The 22,675-nt window shown below is 40.7% G+C and overlaps 2 protein-coding genes across 2 annotated transcripts in view; one reads left to right on the top strand and one right to left on the bottom strand.

Moving 5' to 3' along the window:
* Positions 1-10,871, top strand: part of DPP7 (dipeptidyl peptidase 7) — a 36,239-nt gene extending 25,368 nt beyond the window's left edge. The window contains exon 13 of the mRNA XM_074846565.1: positions 10,746-10,871. Coding sequence (XP_074702666.1) covers positions 10,746-10,764 — 19 coding nt within the window. The 3' untranslated portion in view covers positions 10,765-10,871. The remainder of the gene's footprint in view (positions 1-10,745) is intronic.
* Positions 1,544-21,644, bottom strand: MAN1B1 (mannosidase alpha class 1B member 1). The gene is given in 14 exon segments (XM_074846563.1): positions 1,544-4,165; positions 5,030-5,161; positions 5,469-5,666; positions 8,115-8,235; positions 9,692-9,882; positions 10,867-11,055; positions 11,740-11,888; positions 14,101-14,286; positions 15,581-15,690; positions 17,295-17,455; positions 18,524-18,660; positions 19,308-19,416; positions 21,431-21,535; positions 21,538-21,644. Coding segments are annotated over 14 exon segments (2,058 nt in total). The 5' UTR covers positions 21,604-21,644; the 3' UTR covers positions 1,544-3,961.
* Positions 21,645-22,675: the final 1,031 nt, after the last annotated feature.

Raw genomic sequence — 22,675 nt, forward strand, 5'->3', positions numbered from 1 at the left:
GAGGAGTATGACCAAGATGGAAACATTGCACAAAACAGTAAGAAGTGTCTCTCTGGTCACACGCCTTTAAGTCAGAGCTTGCAAACTGATCATGCAAAGCAGCAGGTTCTCCTGGCAAGCTACAAGTCATCCATTTCTGAAGAACTCATGGTTGTTTTTTATTGTGGAAGCTGAGGCCTCCAAAATTTGACAATAAGTTCTAGCAATACTTCAGAAACAAAAAAACCCCGAGCTATTCTTCCCAAATCCAAAGTCAGGAAACTCTTAACCCTTCTGTTGAAGCAACAAGCTTGCTAGACAGCATCATGGAGCTACCCTGACATGTCAGTTTTACTGGTCTTATTACATATACTGAGTGTGGCATTGGAAATCAGGAGCTGAACTGCCTGCAGGAAAGCACAGCTGAAGGGAAATAGTCTTTAAAGGACAGGAGAAATTCACAGAGCCGTGTAAAGATGTTAGCTGCAAAAACCTATCCTGTCTGCATCCCTCATCATTGCAATGTCACACTGATAGAGAATAGGAAACAAAGTGGATTCTTTGCCTAGTATTTAGAGGAGTAAATACAACTCTACCTGAGCATGGCATGTAATGGTGAAAATCCTGTTAATGGAAAGCCATGTGAAACACAGAAGGGGGGGTGTGTGTGTGTGTCCCAGCCAATACCATGGACATTGCAAAACTGCCAGTTTCTAAGATCTGTAGTGACACTTCAGTTCTCAAAAAATTCAGAGATTAGATGCCAACTGTGGCCCCATCCATCTATTAAATTTTCTTTGAGCAAGCAGGTATGTATTTTTTTCTGAGCTGTGGCTTAAAGCCCAGACTGTGAGAGTTCCAAGTCCTACAGCTGTGCAGCACTCCGTGGCTCTGCCCATACCCATTTCTGTTTATCAGCGAAAGCAGAGGGAACAGCATAGCTGGGTGCACCTGGTTTGGTTTTTATTTTCATTAGGCAAGGCACTCAATCTCTTGGAGAGAAACCAAGGCAGGTCTTTGTGCAAAAGGACAGAATCACTGGCTGAAGAGATGGCCTTTCTGCAACATTTGACTTAAGCATCCAAAGCATAAACATTATTTATGGATTACAGACCCTGCAATTAAGGCTTTGATTCAAAGAACTACACTGTACTCGAAAGAAAACTTTCCAACTACATGCAAAGCTTCTGAGCTTGTGTTGTGCCAGGGCTGGCGAGGGAGTGTGTGCACACAGTGGAATTGAGATGGGCTGTGAAGCTCAAGAGACTACTCTGACATTGTTAAGGAAGTAAAAAGAAATAAGCAATTAAAGTGACCTTTGCAAAAGAACAGGAAGAAGCAGATGACCTTTTATCAGATTATTTAGGTTTATACCATTTCACATGTGATATAGGAGTCTGAAACAAGCATTTATTCTCAAAGGTAGAGAGAGATGAAAAATCTGAACTTCAGATTTAAAGGATGAGGACAGTAAAGCCACACTTCGCAAAGATTCAGTTTCCCAGGAAGAATTAGGTAGAAAAGAAATCAGTTGGACCAACAGGCTCAGCTAAAAGACAAGAAGTGTGTTTGGGAAAGTGACAATTTATTCTTCTCTCCTTCCTTTAACTCGTTATGAAATGGATGATTACTCTCAAGCCAACCATAAGGCAAAAAAATTATAACACAAACTCCCACAGTCCCATTTGTAAAGTTGATTACATTAAGACTAGTATAAGACAGAAGGTTTTTGGTGAGCATTTATATGTATTCCACTTTCTAAGAAATCTCTTTGTTTCCTCAGTAGGGCTGCTGTATAGGTGAAACGCCAGACTCTGGAAGTTTTACAGTCCATAGCAAAGTCATTAATTAAGGGTTCAATACTACCTTCAATTGAAGGCACAAGGCCAAAGCAACGCAAGTCAGTAGGGCCTGGGTAGTCTCACTGAATTTTTTTTTTTTTTTTTTAATCTCCAGTTTTAAGCCTTCAGCCTTTAGCCAGAGCTCAGCTCTTCAGAAACACAAACCTGGCTCCACATACAAAAACAATGAAGGTGTTTCCTCCCACATTTCAACAGCATTTTCCTTCTTCACTGTTATGTCAAAGAAAACAAAAGTCTTAGGAGCAAATCAGTTGTGCAGAAAAAGGCTACAGCTACTGGATTCCACTGCACACATAAGTGAGAAACTACTCTCCAGGGTTACTGGTGGCATGTGAACTGAAGGAACATCATCATTCTGCACAAACTGGTCACGTCCTGCAAATCCCAGGGTCCCTCTGATGACAGAAAAAGGTGCGTTTAAATAATTTGTAAAAGTTCTCCATTTCCATAAGCCATCATTAACACATGGAATGATAAATGTGGTCCCAAGGGTAACTTCTGACTCTGGCAAACAGAATTGATCAGCATAAAACAAATAAAGGTGCATCTTACTTTACAAATCCAAGGTTACAAATACTATAAAATACACATACCCCCCTCAGCCACTGGAAAAGTAACCATTACAGTCAGATTTATTTAATTCCACTTAGCAGCCCTAAATTTAGAGGGGACTGTACCTCACTGTCGCTACCATGCACCTGCATACTTCCCACCACTCCCACTGATGTGAGGGGAAAGGACATTTTGGTAAGAACAACCTCTTTAAGAAATATGAACAAGCACATTTCTGAGAACTTATCTGTGAATACAGGACTGTCCAAGTAGCTATAAAACCAAAAAGAAAAGCATTATAGAAAGCTGATTTCCAAATTTATGGTTTAAAAATCTATTTGCACATACAAAAAATGAAAGATCCCAGGGCTCCCATACAATTCTTAAAAAAACCTGGGTCTGCTTTGTCTTCAAGCAACTGAATAGATTTCACTAATTCTACTGGGACCAGGAACTGTTGTAATATGTTTAGACTGCCTGCTTTTAATACTATCAATGAAAATACTTCTACCCAAAGTAATTTCTCCACAGTCAAAAAAATTATGAACAACATGAACTTTGCTGTACAGTTGTAAGCTTGAGTCAACAAACACCTTACAATGCAGTATCTGGACAGGGAGGGACGGAAGGAGGCTAACTTGGAATTATACCTAATGTGCTCACAAGCTTTCCCAGTGCCCAACCTCAGAAAGCAGCTTTCAGTCAGAATACCTGAGTCTAACTGATGCAAATAATATATAAAATGCACGTGTAGTTTCACTTGCGTTTCACATTATCTCCTGCATTCCTGCAGATAAGTTAAAAAAACTGCAATACCTCTACAAAATTATATACCACTTCTGAGCCAAACCAGCAGCAAATTCTCTTCCATCATTCATTTCAGCCACAGCCTGAACAGATTGTTCAAAGTGCTCTATAAAACTAAGACACTGTACAATAGATGCTTTGCTGCTACCTCCTTCTTCTAATGTGATGCAGCATAGCTCGGTAGTTTGGAATGAGATCAGAGTATCAGTAGCAATACTGACAGCTTTGCTTCTACCTGGGACAACGTTACAGTTCTTTGTTTATTCCACTTACCACCTGAAACACTCTTCTTAAACCTGAAACATGTTCTTACGAAGGAATGGCGCTGTAACTGAGTGTTTCAGTGAATCCAGAATAAACCAGAAGCCTGTAGGTTTATTCCTTCTCTCCAGGGACAATCCTGTGCTGTAAGACAACTTGCTGCACTCCCGATATTTAACGAGCATTTAGTAAGACTGACATAAGTGACTTCTCGTTCACCAGAGCCCTGTGAATGTCATGGTCCACACTACAATTATTCTCTGAACCGCATCATCAATACCAGGAAAAACAGCTTAGTATGGCACAGCTTGTCCATCCCAGAACCAGGGATTAGATTTAAGACTGACATGACTTCTCCAAACCAGAGAAGCTTTCCCAAAGGTTTTGTTTGTTTCTTTTAAGTCAAAAAAGGTGCAATATAGCATCTCTCCTCAAACCCTGAAAAGTAAAGTGACTTGAAGATAAAAATGCCACCATTGGAAGGTCTACTGACACCCAGTCTATGCTGGCACCCAGATAGGGAGTGGATGAGCTTCTGTGTTAAATACGTATTTGTCAAGGTTGATTAAGTCTATGTCATCTGAAAACAGCAGAAACATATATTTGAGTGTTTCCCCAAGGAAGAAGCTCTCCATCTTATCTCGTGGCTCTGGATTGCTGGGATTCTGGACATTGTTAATGGAAGTATAACCACCTGTAGGAACCTGTGCCAAAAGAAAGGAAGAGATTTTGTACATTTTGATAATCTAAAATCAATTATTTTCACTTCTTAACATCCAGATGCACTTGGAGAAAATGTGCTATGAAACAAATCAGCATGTTTTTAATTTCAGACTTGTTTTCATTTACATATAAAACTTTAGTTATGAAAGAACTTTAATTGCATTTTAAAAGAAACTACCCTGATAAAATGAATCAGAATGTCCATTTATGCTTAATTTAAAGAGGTATCACAAAGAACATCCCCTTGAAGTTTCTGGACAGAAGTACAGAAAGTAACTAGTGCAATTTCTACATTAGAGTTGGACAAATTGCCATACGTATTCTCTAAAGAACAGACAATGGATATTTAATGGCCACTGCAATCTAGGCCACACTTTTACAGCATATCAGAGTGGTATCTTCATAAGCACTGTAGTCAGAATGAATATAAAAAACCCTCTATTAAAGCACTAATGCCATTTTGTGGCAAATTTTTTTTTTGGCAACTTCAACCAAAGGGTTCTTTCAATCCAGCCTGGTCCTTCTCAGCTTCTGAATTCTAAAGAAGATCACAGTAGAGATTCTAACAGCTTCCAAGAGGACATAAGGGCACTTTGGTAGTCTGCATGCAGCCTCTGCATTTTACATTTTAAGCAATGTAATACCAGCTCTTTCCCTGAATGTACCAAGTAGTGTATCTCAAACTGTAAGGCACTGCATGAACTGAACTTTTCTGTGTGTTCTTATGAATTTCCCCACATGCATTTGATGACTCTTGAAACACAGAAGGTTTCCAAAGTTCTTGTTAGAGAGCAAGTGAACAAATACAGTGCTGACAGAACAAGGACATTATAAGCTGACCTTACCCGTGTGTATTTATTGAAGTTCTGCAAGATTTCCCAGCCCCAGTCTTGGTATTTCTTATCACCAGTGAATCTGTACATATAAAAAAGGCTTTCCACAGTTTCTGGTCGCAGTAAGTTGTGCCTGTCTGCAGGCTGCAAGAGGAAAAAAGGCAAGAATAATTCAGACAACGAATTTCCTCAAGGACACATGCAGGAAGAAAAAAAATAGCGATTCCCATCTCCACCTACTCCAGAGAGTTTATTATGCACAACTCAGCTTCTAAATACACTACAGGGGTAATTAAAAACAAAGGCTAGAGTACACCTAGAAAGGAAGGCAGCAAAAGAAGCACCTGCTTCACAACAGAGCACATCACCAATATCTGGCTGGGAGTTTCAACAGCAGAACAGAGATACAGAAGAATCATCAAATTACAGTTCAGGCCAACTATCTGTTCACCTTGATTTCCACATCTTTGTGGCCCTTCTGTGCATGAAGATTGAAGTGTACGATCTCTGGACTCAGGCCTGTCTCTACTTGAGCATACATCTGGTAACAGGTTTCTATAAGGGCTTCAGCCAATTTCATATGATCAGCAGTCAATCCGTTGTGAGCTCCCAGTGCCAGAGTACCAGGCAAAAAGCAAACCAAGTGATCCTGCAAGACAAGACAACTCTTACTCTAGAAAAAAATTACACAATAAACAGGTATTTGTGTGAGTGCACATGCCCCTCTCTGTCCCTATGTGTGTATCTCATTTTTTTCCCCTTCTTTCTCTTCTTCAAAACACATTTCAGGTACCAAGAACTTGAGCATAACTTCTTACGTTTGATGTAATGTACCATGAGGCAGGCAACATTATTACAGAGACATCACTAATCTGGAAAATTTACGAGACTCTGTTTTTATGTCAAGTTTCTGAAAAAGAGGTCTGAGGTCAGTGCAAGAGGGAAGAGAGCGTCTTTCGGTTCACCAGAAGTATTCATTTCATACCAGCCTATGAAGTGGGGTGAACAGGATCACCTAAAGGTTTCTCAATAGACACACCTAAAGGGACAACGTAAGAGACAAACTCATCATCTGAATTTCATTTTAAAATTCTGAAATAATCTTAGCATTATTGTAAGAGACACAACATCTGCAGAGATCATTAGATCCACTGACAAGCTTTCAAGCATATTTCTGCCTGAAAGCTTGCCCCTTTCTTGCAACTTTGTTATTTGGGGTAATAAAAAGCTATTACCCCTCACATCTACAGAGCACCAAAGATGCGAGAGCACCATTTTTCTGGAGAGTCTGGGATATACCTGGCTCCCATTCCCACCACTAGCTCTAGACTTACTCTCTTGTTTACAGCCAGCTGAATGCCACAGATAGCAGGCACCTTGAACAAAACATCTCTGGCTCGCTGTGTATGTGTGGAAGAGGGGCATCTGAGGATGATCTTATGAAGAGCATTCCTGCTGGCTTTCCCAAGACAAAGCAGCAGCAACGAAAGCACCGCAGGGACACTTCTTCCTTAGCTTTTACTTGCTACAGCAAACAATTTCTTCAAAGGACAACAGGAGTGGTATTACTTCAAGAACTGTGCAACGTTTGTAAACAATCAAGATTAATTTAGTTAACTTCCCAAGAAAGCTCAGTCATCAAAGTCAGTTGAAGAACACATCAAAAATCAGATTGTATAAAATGCCCAAAACCCATCTCCAGCAAAATTCAATTTGCAGTACAAGATTGATTGTCCTTCAGGGGCTAATCCACCACTGGTATTGTGAATGTAAGAGTTGCAGATTAAGGTCACATATGGAATTTCAAATGATTCTTACCATTCAGTATGAAAGCTCAGGTCTCATCACCCAAAAGCATAGTAAAAACACTCCGGTGCACAAGCAGCACCTGTATGGACCTTTAAAAGCTTTGTCCAGTCCTAAAGGAAATGGGTGAGGGTGGTGAAGGTCAACACAGACACAGGGGACAAACATCCTCCACTTTTCCAGTTGGCCAGGGTAAGACGCCTGTCAAGCCTTTCACTCAATAATTGATTAAATACCCAAACTCTGACTCCCTGTAACAGAAGCAAGTGTACCAATACATGCAAAAACCTAAGCCAAATCTATCTGTCTGAATTCAATTCTGTCATATCTTGGGATGGAGGAGCTCCCTCTACCAATCCAGTCTTGCTCACAGCAGGTTTGAAGAGCCTTTGAGAAATTCAGATGCAGGAAGCACATGCAGAACTGAACATCTACATCAAGAAACCAAACAAGTCAAAGAATTCACTAAAACTCACTTCAGGTATTGAAAAAGTATGCGTAAGGCTACACATACATTAATAACACAACACTCATCTTTAAAAAAAAAAGCCACACACTCATACAATATCTGCACTTGCATGAAATCTTTAACTGAGATTTTAAAATGCCTTTTAAAGAGTATGGATGCACAAATTAAGAGCAGGGAGGTGAGATCAATCAATTTTCTCTACAACAAACAGCATACTGTTTTACTCAATAACCCTATATACAGGAAAAGAAACAAATGTCATGAATAGACAGAACCCTCCAAAATTATCAGATTTTTTTTTTTTGACATAGTAACACAATATTAGATCACCTTGTTTTGAAGGTAAATCTGAAAAGCCAGGTGTGCAAGTGTCTACATATATTTTTGAATTATGGAATATAAATAATATATAAAACAGGCACTGCCTCAACAGTTTCAGACACTGGAATTTTATGACCAAAACAGAAGAAAATTTGACTCCAGCTCCAAAATGTTCCGTCTTACAGGAACATAAATGAATTTACCAGAGTAACTCAAAGAGAAGGCTGCTGGTTTACACAGGTGGCTGATATTGACAAACTAGTTACTCAGTACTGCCATCCCACTGCCTATATATATATATAGTCTTGGTTTTATTTGTGTTTGTTTTTTTTTCCCTTTTTTTTTGGTTGGTTGGGGTGTTTTTCTTTGGAGGGAGGAAGGGGGAAAGACAACACAGAAGCTTTGCATTTGCCTATCCATATGTTGATTTTTCTTTTTTTGGTGGTTGGTGCTTTTTCTGTTTTCTTTTGTTGTTTTTTTAAATGCAGTTGTACTTCTTACCATCTTGGCACTGAAATGGCCATGAGCAAGCTCTCCTACAAAAGTAAGCTTCTTGGGTTGTGATCTCTGAAGAAGATGCTTCTTCACTCCTTCTATGGCTCTCATATAGTCCTCCAACAGTCTGTGAATTAAAATCATTCCCAGTTGGCTCACATATGCACAGTTAGAACACATTTAATCATAGCTGATGTTCAGCACAATCCTTTTGGAGACTGTTATTTCAGTCTAAAGAACAATATTTAACCAAATTTAATGAAGAACAATACTAACCAAAATTTAACCAAAACTGACAAAAAACCTCAACTGGACATTAAGTAGTTATTACTACCAAGTAGTAATATTGGGTTTACTTTTCAAGTAATTTAAGTATTAAATTCAAGTAATTTAAGTATTAAATAAAACATACTCCCCACTGTTTCTAGGCAGTAACCAGATTTTATCTCAGGAATCCTTAGAATTACAGTAACTGAAATCACAGAAATCTAGGCGGGTAAGAACCTCTTGGAGGTCTCTACTTCAACCCTCTGCTCTGAAGCAGATTCAATTAGATCAGGTTGCCTGAGGGCGTAACCAAGCAATTTTTTTTTTAGTATCTCCATCCAAAAATGTAGTAGTATGACCTTAAATGAAGTATCACCCTCAGAGACCTTGAGCAGTCTTTTCCAATGTTTGACCACTCTCACTGTGAAGCATTGTTTCACAGTATTTAACTGGAATTTCCCTTGTTTCAAACTACTTTTATGTGGAAAAAAGCTGAATAATTTCATTTGAGGTTCACTAAATGCCATCGTTCGTGGTCCCAAAGACCACAGTCTCCATTTACAGTGAGGTGTGGCTTGGAAAAAGCAGTGATGCAAGCTTTCTTTGCAGACATGCACCCATTCTGATATAAAGAAATGCCTCAGAGAGGCATTAAACCCCTCGACATGAACAAGTCCAACATAATTAGCTCATAAGCAGACAAAAAAGTGCTTGGATTTTTTGTCTTGTTTTGGAGGAAACCTTCTTTTCCAACATCTCTAATTCCTCTGCTCCCTGCAAACATTCTCTTACACTTATCCAGCACAGATAAGAGAAACGTAAGAGACCTAAAGCAAAATTTTACACAAACATCAAACTTCAGTCTCCTTTCTAAGAAAAATTACTCCTTATGGATTAAATCTCCCACCTCAACCATCTTGTAGGATTCACCTTTCCCTCACAAACCCAGAGAAAGCACAGACATTGCTGGTGAAATGAAGTATCATCGGTATTTCAGAAGTGTCTAATTATGCTCCGTATCTACTGCAAAGACTTAATTCTCTTTTCCTGTCTGCAACACTCCTCACATCTGATGTGCTGAGGATGAAAAGCTTTCTGAGGAGGAGAGGTTTTGAGACTAAGCCTAACTTTCATGCTGTTTTTACATCAAAGTTAGCACAGGTCCCTCTTGCTTGCTTAGCTTGCTTTTAAAAACAGTGATATTTTCAGTCAACTGTTGGGCACGTACATTATTTTTCTTTAAGCAGCAAACTACAACAGGAAGTTTTACAGTTCACATAATTCTCACACAGATATGAGAAATGGAAAGAACTTACTCATTTTCTTTTTTTCCACCCTGAATCCATTGCTTCAGCAAATACTCATAGTAGCTGTCAGCTCTTGCTCCCAGAGTATAGACACCCAGGTGAGTGAACTGCCCACTATTGGTGTTTATGAACATAGGCACTAGTCCATCATTTTTCCCTGAGAGGGTATGAACATGCTTCATCACCTCATCTACAGCTTTCTGAATGAAAGAAAATAGCAAACATAAATTACAGGTATAAATGATGCACAAAACTGTGGCTAGTAACTTCAGGCTGATAACAAATCTTTAATTATTCTTCCTCAAATTAGCATCAGGGACATCAAGTTCAGCTCGTGTAATATACTAAATACAGGATTTCAAACTTTCTGACTCTCAAAACATGATGCACTAGGTACATTTAAGTACTGTGACATAACTGTAACTATTTCCTTTCCTTCAAATAAGCCCACTCGAAAGCCAGTATGGCACCGGACTATGATCTGACTTACTTGTATCTGCAAGAAGTCCAGCTAAAATAACATTTACATGGATCATGCAATAGCTTAAACTTCTTTATATAACTGCACAAAACTTGAGCTGTGTGTAATACAGTCTAAAACAACAAAACACCACCACCAAACAAAAAGACTGGAAAATATTCTCCTCTAATTATTTTTATTTCAACTAACTTTTCCTTATACTGTGACCTCCTGTCAGAGCCTTATCTAGTGAATCACATTTTAGTTCCTTGTACGGCAGCATTTAGGTAATGTCATCAAGAAACCTCACATAGAATTCTAACAACATTAAGCAAGGCACAGTTCCACAGTCCCCTGTTTAGCTTAGTATTTTTTCAAAATCTGACAACCGAATGTCAAACAAAAAAAATGACAAAAACTTGGAGGGGGGCAGTGGAGGGATGGTGGTGTTTGGGTTTTGTTGTGGTTTGGTTTTGCTGTTGGTTTTTTGTTTTGTTTTGTTTTTTTAAATCAAAAGCTGTTTCTGAGAAAAATATTTATTGACTTTTTGGTACTTAAGAAAATAATTGGAATTACTTTGTTTCTTTTTCTTCCCTCATCTAGAGTTTCAGAACTCATTTAGTGTCACTTAGAGACTACAGAGACCACATACATTGACAAAGAGTCAGTGGTGGAGCTGCAGAGAGGTGGAAAAAGAGAAAAACACTGACTGATTCTTCCATACCTGGAATTTCTCATCTCCAGTGAGACGAGAGAGCTCCCTAAACTCAAGCTGAATGCTGGTCACCTCTGCCACAGTGCTGTCAGATGTCCAACGAGGTGGATGTGCAGTGCCACGGCCAATGTTGACATCAGAATATGGTATCTTGGAGGGGGTCTTGAATGCTGGCATAAGTCTGTTCCCAATGTCTTTCTAAAGAAAACCCAAGAGCACAGGACAAAACAACAAGACGACAAAAAATAAATATATACACACATACCCGTTTAGACTTTCTTTCAACAAGCAGAGAGAAAAAGAGAGAATAGCAGCTTGGGTTTAGATGGTGCAAGAAAGCCAAGAATTAAAAAGGGTCATGGATTTATTCATAGTAATGACTATGTAATTACTACATTTAGTAATTACTAAATTACTAAAGTAAGAGTAAAGAGTTTCTACCTTGTTCCTAGTATTGCAAGCCTCATTGGAGTCTGCAACCTCTATGCAATGTGATGCAATTCTGAAGTCATTGACTGCATCTAGCTAATCTAAAGAGCTGGCTGATGCTGTTAAAACACACAGAAAGGGCGACAAATGACAACTATTACTCTTCGCTAACCATTTATTTCTTCTTTTGTTTCATGAACTTTATTACGGTCAGCTCTTAATCAACAGAAAAACAGGCATATAAGAATACCTGACAAAACACAGCAAGGTTCTGAGGTTATCCAGAAAGCAAAAAGTAGTGCAGGCTTAAAAGATTAAAGGTAAATCCCTTTCCCACCACTTTACATTGCAACTTAAAAAACAAGCAACATTTAACTTTCTGATGCATCTTCCCTCAACTACATCCAATATAGAATACATAATCTAGTTTCATTTCTAAGACTAGTCACTCACAGCTTTTTCCAAGAAGAGGCTATCTCCAGAGAGATGGTAGGTGCTCAGCAAGCCCCCCAGGATACGAATAGTGCTCTCAAAGAGGTTCACATCCACATTTTTATCAAATACTAAATCGTTTGCTACCCATTTTCTTGCTTCTTCAAACTCTGCAAAGTATAAAAGGGAGTCCAGTTATGAACTTCTGGCATGTTCCAAACAGACTAGAGACATTAGCACTCCATATATCCATGACAGTTACTTATATCTGTCTAAAGGGATCATAATTTTAGATGGAAAACTAAAATAAAGAGCACATGGTAGGAGAAGTTTGACTATCATTGGCTTAATATGTTAAATTCAGCATACACCACAGATGCATACAGACAAAAACACCCAGCAAAATAAAAAGTTTCTAATAGTCTAAAAAAAGAATTGAGGAATTCTTTATTAAAATCATCCAGAAATTGAGATCTTTTAAGCCCATCCATTTGACTTCTCAGGCAATTAGTTACACTTCCACAAGAGCTTTCTGAACTTTACCATGAAACCTATTTAAACCAAAGCTGTTATCTACCAAGATACCTACCAAGATAACAGATAACATTTTCAGTTAACAGCCATTAACACCTCTAGTCTAGCAATGTCCTGGGGAGCCTGCCTCCTACTTCAGCACTTAACCCTAAAATCCCAACAGTCTGCAATTTTTTGTCCAGAAACAAAAATGGTTGTTTATCACTCTAGTACTTCAAAAAGGAATGTAAAAAAACTCATTTTAGATTCAAAAGTCAGCTTATCAGCAGTATCACTCAATGACTGCTTTTGCACAGGTTCTAACTCCATGGTGCATGTGAGTTAGCTCATGCTTTAACTATAAAGGCTAAACTAATCTTGAATTATCACACCTTCCAGAAACTCCTGCTCGTGAGTAGCGCAGAACAATGAGTTTCCCAGAAATGGAAGGTATTCCAGAGAAGATTAACTCTAAAACAAAAGGATGCCTCTATGTCCTCATGAGAAAAAAATGTCTCGGATATCGGGTAAGTACTGGATGTTGGGTAGACTGAGAACCACAGAAAAATCTCTACTGTCAGATGTTAGCACTATCCAGCAGTACAACAGAAAAGGTAAGGTCCTCTTTCACAGAAGCATTAGCATTGATCAGCTTGCAAGAAAGACTGGCAACCTCCAACAGAGCTTTAATTTAGATAGCATTTGTTATTCAGAAAAAAAAACACAGGAGCTTTCTAAGGCAATCAGCAAAAGAAGTGCTATAAAATATGAAGAAGCCTTCACCAAGAACCCATTTCCAACACATCTAAATTACTAATAACTTATTTTAAAAGCTCTATGCAGTTCACAATTAATTTTTTATGAAAAAAAAGCAGCACACTGTCAGCTTTCTGAAAGATACACTACTCAGGCCTAGAGCTGCAGACATGATGTAGAGTTTTCATTTGATTTAATATTTTACACAACCTTCAAAGGTAAAAGAGACAGAATCATAAGAGACTTTGACTGTTTATTGTCCCCTTACTAGCACCTCTGTTCTTCCTATCCTGACACAAAAAAAAAATGCATGATGGATAGAAGTCTACAAAGGTGGCTATCGACCAAGGTTAAATAGATACAGTTCCAGAAATTTTTAAATACCACTAAGAAAAACACTGCACCACAAAAAAACCCAAAACAACAAAAAAAACCCCTAAGTACTGATTAAGCAAGTTTTTTGCAACAGAATTGCACAATTTTTGGCTTAGTTTTTAAACTCTGTTTGAAAGTTTTCTAACATAGTCACTTCAAGAATAACTGAAAAAATACAGATATCAGAGCAGTTCAGGAAGGAGGTATTGAACACTCCTTCATCTATTGATTCCTTACAGAAACAACTTTCTTAAATCCAGGTATGAAATACTGATACTAGGTGTGATAAAACACAACCAAGCTTACAGGCTAACTATCTAAGACTGATAGGCAGAAAGCCTACAGTGGCTGTATAATGGTACAAACATAGCACTAGAGTTTCAGTACAGAAACAAAAATCAGAAAGCTTAGTAATACCTTCCTCAGTTTCTAGCAGACATATCCTTTGTTATATGTAACAGTGGAGTATTTTTTTTGTGGCTCAAAATTCTATTCCAAGAAAAATGGTGTCATTTAATATAATTGGGGTTTTTTTGGTTTTTTTGTTTTTGTTTTTTTTTTTTTTATACATACTGTTTTATATATATATATATATATGTATTTACCCTCACAGGTAAACAAAAGTTATTGGCCACGCATAGTAAATGTTCCCTCCAAAGAACTCTGAATGTGTACTGCCTGAATAGAAAATAAGGAATTATTTTAGAGGGGAAAAAATGGAGGAGGAAAAAAAATTACCTTCTTTTAAGCCTAAAATCCACATGGTATCCAAGGCGTCAATTAAGGTAAGCCCAAGTCCAAACCACTCACTGTAGGACTTGGACAAGGGCTTCAGCTCATCATGGCCCCAGGCAAAATCCTTGTACCCTTTCCAGGCATGGCGGAATGCTTCTATCACAGCCACCTGACGCTCGGTGATGGGCACTGCAAAAGGAAACAGCACCTTGCTCAAGACTTCTGCAGGGGAGTTATGCAGCTATATCAAACACCATTTTGCTGCATTCTACACAAAATAATCTTTCTTCTGAACTAGACAATCAGTGTAACGGAAAAACCATCCTTAGATTATTCTTTTCAGTACAGCCTTTCCTCTGTGGAATAACCAGTCAGTGTTTCTGGTCAGCAATTCAGCCAGATGGAAACAGAGATCTCTCCCTGGCAAAAAAAAAAAGTCACTTTGGCAAATAAAACATTAAAATAATCCCATGCACAAGTGTTACATGAGTATCACTAAAGCTCAGAGACCTGAAAGTCAGGAAACAGCAGAATTAAGATTGCTTATATCAACTGGAATTCAGCTGCTGAATACATATGCTTAACAATTCAATCCTCAGCTAACTTACCACATACCATTTTTTGCCCCCTGTCTTATTCATTGCTGTCTGCTAAATTTAAAATCAGTTATACAAAATAATTTCTCTTGAACTTTTCATTTAATACAAAAAAGGAAGAAAATTTACATTTTTCCATCCTGGGCAAAGCCATACCTTTTTCCACAGTTCTACTGAAATTTTTGCTCTCAATTGGCCATAAAATTGAGTTTATGTTACACATCCAACATGAAAAATTTCAAGCCCATTAGCTGAAATTTTTCAAAATTATAAACAAAGATTTCTAGAGTGTGAAACACCAAGCAGCATAAGTAACCCATATATATTAAGCCAGAACAAGCCAAACACACCACATTGTAATATGCCATTTTTATCATATCAGAACTTCCTCATACGAGCCCTGAAAGCAGAACAACAAGTTCTTTACTCCACAAGGACAGCAATTGCAAAAACAACTTCTCCAACTTTCTGGTGAGACTTAAAAATAGTTCAGTTTAATTCAGGGAGGAAGTCACCTTCCCTGTATTTGCAGAACAAAAGGAAAACCACAGCTGAAAAAGGAAACTGTCCCTTCCAAGCCCTATCTCTTTAGACTATCCCTTCCTGGAGAAAGGACAGGAATGTCTGCTTTCTCCCAGAGGCTCTATTTCAAAAATTTGTCACTAAAATTTATTTTCAAATTCTGAAGGCTAATAAGCGTGAAGGCTGTCATGGTGGAATAAGGACACTGAAAGGCTTGGATGTCCTAGGTAAATAATCTTTCCTACACTTTTTGTTTTCATTGATTAAAATAGATAAATAAATAAAATAGATGTGTGGGGAGGAATTGCACAACTTCAGCCATAAAAGTGAACAGAAATAAAGGTATAATTAACTGTACTATTTACCTGGTTCCTTCTGGTCTTCAACTTCCACAGATGAAGGTTTTTCTGGTTCCTTTATTTTACTAGACGGAGGTTCAGTGCTTTGGTCAGGTTCTATCACTGCTCCTCTCCAGCTTCAAATACAAGGGATTGTAATTAAGATTTAATTTGATCACAGAAAGTCATGCAAATGAATGAGATATCTCTGCATTTCCTTTTTCTCACAATACTTTGATAAAAACAGGAGTTGGATTTTCTGTCAAGGATCAAAACAACTATGTTGTCCACTAGATAATTTTTCTGTTCAAAGAAAGTAATTTGTACCAGAGAAATTTTACTGGATTAAGAAACATGTCTTACAGGCTCTTGGAATTTCATTAAATACCTTGGCACTGTAATTTAATAAAGAACTTCTAAAAATAATTAAAACACCTGAGAATGCTGCATTAGAAGTATTTTGTTATCTACCAGTTCTGAAATGATCACAGGAGCTACTAACACTAAATAGTACCACACAAATGATGATCATCAAAAAATCATGAATAAGCATAAAGGAGTAGCCACTTAAAGTCACTTAAGGCTTTACTAGCACGGGACTCACGGGACTTCCCTACCACCACAGATGCATAAATCAGTTTTTACTGGTTTTTATTAAGAATCTCCTGAAGTCTCTCAGAACAGACATCAAGTCAAGACAAGTTCATATCAAGATCAAACAACCTCGACCATGCTGTTTAATGTACATATTGCCTCTGAGTTCATCCTATGCCTCCTAAGGGAACCAGACTTACAGGACCTTTAAAGTTTTTATTGTTTACAGTCAGTATATCTTATGACTGACATAAATCCCATCATTTCCTTTCTTACGTTCATTCTTTAAATTTGTAACTAGTCTTCACTATACTTTCACTGCTCTCCTAAGTTTTCCTGTTACCACCCGTTCAACTCTCTGAGTTATAGCAGAAGGCACAGCACAAAACACTTCAAGTCATTCTGAGAGATTTCAGGTAGCACCGACAGCCAAAATGCCGATGCAGGCACAGTTCTGATGCTATGATCAGCTCAGCTGTGCCAGTGCTGAAAAGGACACAAACATATTAAAAAAAAAAGCCTAGTGTTCCAAATCTTAAGAACCTCTGCTGAACTTGTGGCAGTCGTTTCTATATCCAAGTTACACCCCTCCAGTTATTCCTAAATCAAACAATTTCGATCAATAATATCTTAGGGAACAACTTAATATAATCATAGCAGCATAGACCCACTGTAAAAGATACTACTGTATCTGCATAAGGGGTCTTTGAACGGTATGATTAACCTTTTGTAAGAAAGGAGTAAGCACATCTTGTACAGTTACATGCACACAACTACATACGCGTCTACGGCTTCTGCCAGCCCAACCTGGGCTTACCGTGCTTAGTGGCATCACACCCGTAACCAACACTGACACTGATGTATCTTCCAAGTCTGGCCCAGGACAAAGACACTTGTGACGGTATTATTGTACTGATACATCAATATTTACTACAAAACAAACCGTGGAAACCTACAGAATTTTGCTGAGCATTAAGAGTGTCTAAGTGCATTAGAAATACAGACAGCCTTGGCTCCAAATCCTCTGCAGTTCTATGATGCAAACAGTAAAAACAGAAAAGCTGCACATTCATTGAAATTAAACAAATCAGCCTAGCAATATCAACACCTGTCAGGCCAGACCGTAACTTGCTGGAAACGTCTCTACCTGATAACGGATTTCTCCGTTTTCTCTTCTTTATCAGCCTGGACCGGGTCTTCTACAACCTTGCTGGTATCATGTCGGGTCTTCAGCCTCACATCCCTCCACGGTGGCTTGTTCTGAAGATTGGAAGGACCACGCCGAACATGAGGTGGTTTTGGTGGCTTCTGAGAAAATAAAGGAAAAAAAAAAAAAAGTGCTTGGTATGTTGCACAGTTGGTAAAATTTCAAACCGTAAATCAACAGCATTCCAGTGTTAAACATAACTTCAGATAAATCTTATTTTGATATCGTATCAGCATACAAATTCTGCCCTGAATGCAAGGTATGCTAAAGACCTTAGTTTTTTGTTTGTTTTAAACTTCTGGTAAAATTATCCAGTTCTTAAGTTCACACTGAGAAATTACTTTTAAACTGCCTCTACTGCTACCAGTGTTTAATTTAACACAAGGCACTGCCAAAGGATTGTAAAGATATTTAATTCCATTTTACTAGGCACAGTAAATTTTTTATCAGAATTAGCAAAAAGCATCGGGAAAAAAAAAGCTTACACAATGCTATTGTTAGGTAATACCAAGAATTACTACACAAGTAATATGTGTACATTTGTGCGGAGTGAAGTAAAGATTTAATACAAAAATTCGTATTAACTGGAAATCCCAAAATTCATGAGGTAAATACATGAAGAGCAACACAGTAACCAGTATTCCTCTACACCACTAATTCACACAGCCAGTTCATGTTTCTTTCCCATCACATCCCCCACAAATGTAACCCTTCAAAACCTACTAACATCTGTTTGCTGCTATATTTCAAGCTTCCAGAAAAGCTATTTCAGTTCAGTGTGACACTGACAGTATCCCACGACTCATATTCAGCCACGACTCTATTTAGGCTCCTCACAACAGCAAGACTGATGTCCAGAGCACTCCCAGTCCAAACAAATTAATTGTAGCAAGAAAGTGAAGCCTCAAGTAAGAGGTCACTGTGACTTAAAGTCCTGGCACTCCTAGGTATATCAGTGATTAGGAAACAGTATACTGAACACTTACTTATAAAAAGTAGAGCCAAGAAATACTATACCAAAGCCCTTCCTGAGAAGAGAGCATTCCACTCAGAGCAGACTTTTATTGCAAGTTATAACTCCTTTCTCAACAACTGCTGAAACCAAGCACTATTTGCAGCTTTCACAAACTCTTTGGTAGCTTTATAAAACTCATTTCTTCTCATAGTACCTGTGGTGAAAGCTCTGGGTAGTCTCCAAGGTTGGCATCTGCTTTCTGGGGTGCTGGTAGAACGGCTGGATTTGCCAGCTTTAATCCAGGAATTTCTGGTTCTGTTCTCTGATCATCCAATGATTTGTTTGTTAGACCTAGACACACAAAACTGCTCAGCACAAGGAATCAACAGTTTAGGCTCCAGCTAGAAATTTAGAACAGTTTGCTGTATTCACATACTAGATGCGCCTCCAAAAAGTGTTTCCATTCACAAAACATTGATAAACACACACAGTGTCTTTTGGTATTAACACTCTCCCCACTATACAAGGAGGTTGCTGAAATGCACATGCTTCTTTTTAATTGCTATTATTTTAGCTTCTCAATACAGGCTGTAAGATAATATCAAAGGCAAATGTGCCTTCATATTGTAGAAAAGCTTGGAATTTCTAATCTGATGGACAATCAAAACGAGGAGAGCATTATCTTATTCTACTGTTTAGGTTTGGGTTACCACTATCTACACACAAACATAATAAAAAAACCACTCACAGCCTCCAAATCTTAATCAACTAAACCAAAACACTGCTCTAATCAAAATAAATAATAAAAAGGGGTATGAAAAATATTTCTGATTAAGCAGAAACAAGTCATTGAAACGTCACATAAAAATCATCTCACAGGTGTGCATTAATGGATACACCCCGTCATTGTCAATAAAAATTAAAACTAGTTATAAGAACTACAATTAATTAAATGTAACACCACATTCCGGTAATTCTCAGCTATACAGAACACATACTTTTCCAGGGTTCCCCCATGCTTGTGTATGAAATGACTCCACAGACTGCCAAGAAGGCAAACAGGAAGAGAATTATGCTCCGCTGTAGTCGAGACAGCTGCTTCCATTTCTTTAGGAGAGAAAATAAGTAAAAGGAAGAATATTTAGCATGACATTGAGATCCAACTCAGTCAAAAATAAACTCTTATCGGTCAGAGCAAGAAACACAAAACTGAGTAGGTTTAATTTTACCCTCTGTTTCCAACTGCAGACATCCATTGCTTATCTTCTTTGATGATAGAGAAAACAGAAATACAGCATGCTAGCAAGCTCAGAGAAACATCAGAGCCATTTTCTGCAAGAACCTCAGAGACTACCAAGTGCCGAGATTCCCAGAGAGCATCAGCCACAGCGCACTGACTTTCATCACAACCTTTGCTGGCTGACCTGCGCATCTGCCCAGATGTCAAATGGGAAATAAGCCAAAAGCCTCTTTCCTCCCTTCTGGCTGGGGAGGTGCTGCAGAACACACATGCAAAATATGGAACAGATGAAAGTGATAAGAAAATTAAAAACGTTACTGCAGCAAAGAAGGCTCAAAATAAGCACCAGTCACTGGACAAGAAAATCCAGGCGTCCTGCCTCTGACAAACATATGTGTAACCGTCACACAGAACAGGTGCTGCCACCACAAATAAAGTCACCAACCCGCAACAATATGAAAATGAAGTAGACCAAGAGAACAATGAACAAGACAAACCCACAACGTTTCCAAGTTTAGTCCTGGGCAAAAATGTGTTTTTAAAACTGAAGTATATACAACAAAATCACTAAAAGTCAGACAGCAAATGCTAGATTAGCCTGAGAGGGAAGTTTCCTCCATTTAGAGAGAGAGCAGTTGGAGTTAAACATTAACTGCTAAATTACCATTTTGTTCGTTTTCTAACAGTCCTATCAAAATTCACCAGAGCAGCATTTTGCTTCTGATGGCAAGTTTCAGCACACAGAGAGGGCTCTTTGGTGCCAACGCTACACTCGGGAACACCTGCAGTTTCCTACAAACCACTCTACACCCCCCAGCACTTCCCACAGTTATCATCCAGAGGCTGCAAATGTTTCAGCAAAGAACCGTGCTCACAGTGCCGAGCCCCACAGCACACATTTCCTGTTTTCCTCCCACAGCGCTGACAGCACAGTAATCCTGCACACCCTTCCCTACGCACACCACAAGATGCAGATCCCACTCCTTCACCTTCGGCTCTACCAGCACAGCAAACCATCTCCCAACTGCAGAAGGATGCTTGAAACCCAGCGGCCCTGTGTTTCCCAAGGGTAGGATGGGAAGAGGCATTGACTGTGGTGTCTTGGGATGGGTAGGAATAAGGCACAAGAATTCATGAGGGCATTCACCACCATCTTACTTTTTTTTCCTGACAAACAATAAGGATAAAAGGAAGGATGGAACCTCTTGTGTCCTATTCCCACATTACCCTAGCTGTTAATAGAGAGAAGCTGCCATACTGTGTCCCTAAACAAGTTCTCCAGACACTTCACCCGACCACCTGTAAACCTCTATAGGTGGCTATCTGCAACAAAGGTTACCTTGTCCCTTTGACTCACACTTTCCCACTCTGCCTCTCCAGCCCAAGACTCCCACCCGCTGTAAAGCTGCCTGCCCTCTCCCTATCCCCCAACTTCCACACAGCTTTGTTCACAAAAATTAAGATATGACTTAAAGCACCCTCAACCAGCCTGCACTCCGCAAAGCCCTACCAGTGGAGAGCTGCCACCCGAACACTCCTGAGAACAGACACCAGCCCGGGGCCACCCCTTCCCAAAGCCCAGGGTATCCCCATCGTCAAGTGCCCACAGCTCAGGCCCACTGCCCAGCTCAGAATGCGGGGTCCCAAGCCAGGACCCTCAATACACAGTCCAGCTGCACCCAAGCCCAGAGACACCCCTCACCCCTCACTCCCTACAGACCGTCCCCCCCAGCCCAGCAGTGCTCCCTCACTGCCAGGTGCCCTCTGCACCCAGCTCGCCACTGCCGTACAGCTCCCCACCCGCTCCAGGCCGGGTCCTCCCCTCACGGCCCGGAGCCCCCCGCGGCCCGGGTCCCCTCACGGCCCGGAGCCCGCCCTCACCCGCCACCAGGAGCGCCGCCTCCAGGCCTTGCTGTTATTGTAGCCGCCGGCCCCCACCGCCTCCTCCGGGCTGAGGGTGACGGAGATGAAGTCCCGTCGCGGCGGCGAGGCGGCGGCGGCGGCAGCCGAGTACATGGCGGCGCCTCAGGAGCCGCAGCCCGCTCGCCCACCATCCCCCTCGCCGGCCGCCATGATCCCGCACCTCCCACCACACATCGGGACGGAGCGTCCGCTTCCGGGTGCCGCTCTAGTCCGAGAGAACTTCCGGGACTCTATGGCGCCCCTAGCAACAGCCGCGCCGCGCCCTAGCAACGGCGGCCGCAGGGCGCGCCGGCCCCGCCACGGGCAGCCAGGGCCGGCACGGCACGGAATCCTAGAATCACCTCGGTGGGAAAGGACCTTGAAGATCATCTAGTCCAACCGTTAACCCAGCACTGACAGATCCCAACTCCACCAGATCCCTCAGCGCTGGGTCAACCCGACTCTTCAACCCCTCCAGGGATGGGGACTCCCCCGCTGCCCTGGGCAGCCCATTCCAACGCCCAACAACCCCTTCTGCAAAGAAATCCTTCCTAAGAGCCAGTCTGACCCTGCCCTGGCGCAGCTTGAGGCCATTCCTTCTTGTCCCATGGCTTGTTCCTTGGCTCAAGAGACTCATCCCCCCTCTCTGCACCCTCCTTTCAGGGAGTTGCAGAGGGCCATGAGGTCTCCCCTCAGCCTCCTCTTCTCCAGACTAAACCCCCCCAGTTCCCTCAGCCGCTCCCCATCAGACCTGTGCTCCAGACCCTGCACCAGCTCCGTTGCCCTTCTCTGGACACGCTCGAGTCATTCAATGGCCTTTTTGGAGTGAGGGGCCCAAAACTGAACGCACTCATCGAGGGGCGGCCTCACCAGTGCCGAGCCCAGGGGTGAGATCCCTTCCCTGTCCCTGCTGGCCATGCTAGTGCTGATACAAGCCAGGATGCCATTGGCCTTCCTGGCCACCTGGGCACACTGCTGGCTCCTGTTCAGCCGGCTGGCAATGAGCACGAACGGTGCCCCTCGACGTGGCCAGAGCGTGGGGGTCTGTCCTCCTCACAGGGGGCAGGGTGGCGGCAGCCGCAGCCCTCACTGCCTTACGCAGCGCTGGAGCCGCGGGGGCCCTGCACCGCCCACCCGCGACAAGCGCCAAGGGTGCCACGAGAGGACGCAGCTCTTGGCGTTGGGTTTTCCGAGTCCGATCAATGCCACCGGTCATCCTGGTGC

This window comes from Strix aluco, chromosome 20 (assembly GCF_031877795.1).
Source record: "Strix aluco isolate bStrAlu1 chromosome 20, bStrAlu1.hap1, whole genome shotgun sequence".
Taxonomy (NCBI): Eukaryota; Metazoa; Chordata; class Aves; order Strigiformes; family Strigidae; genus Strix; species Strix aluco.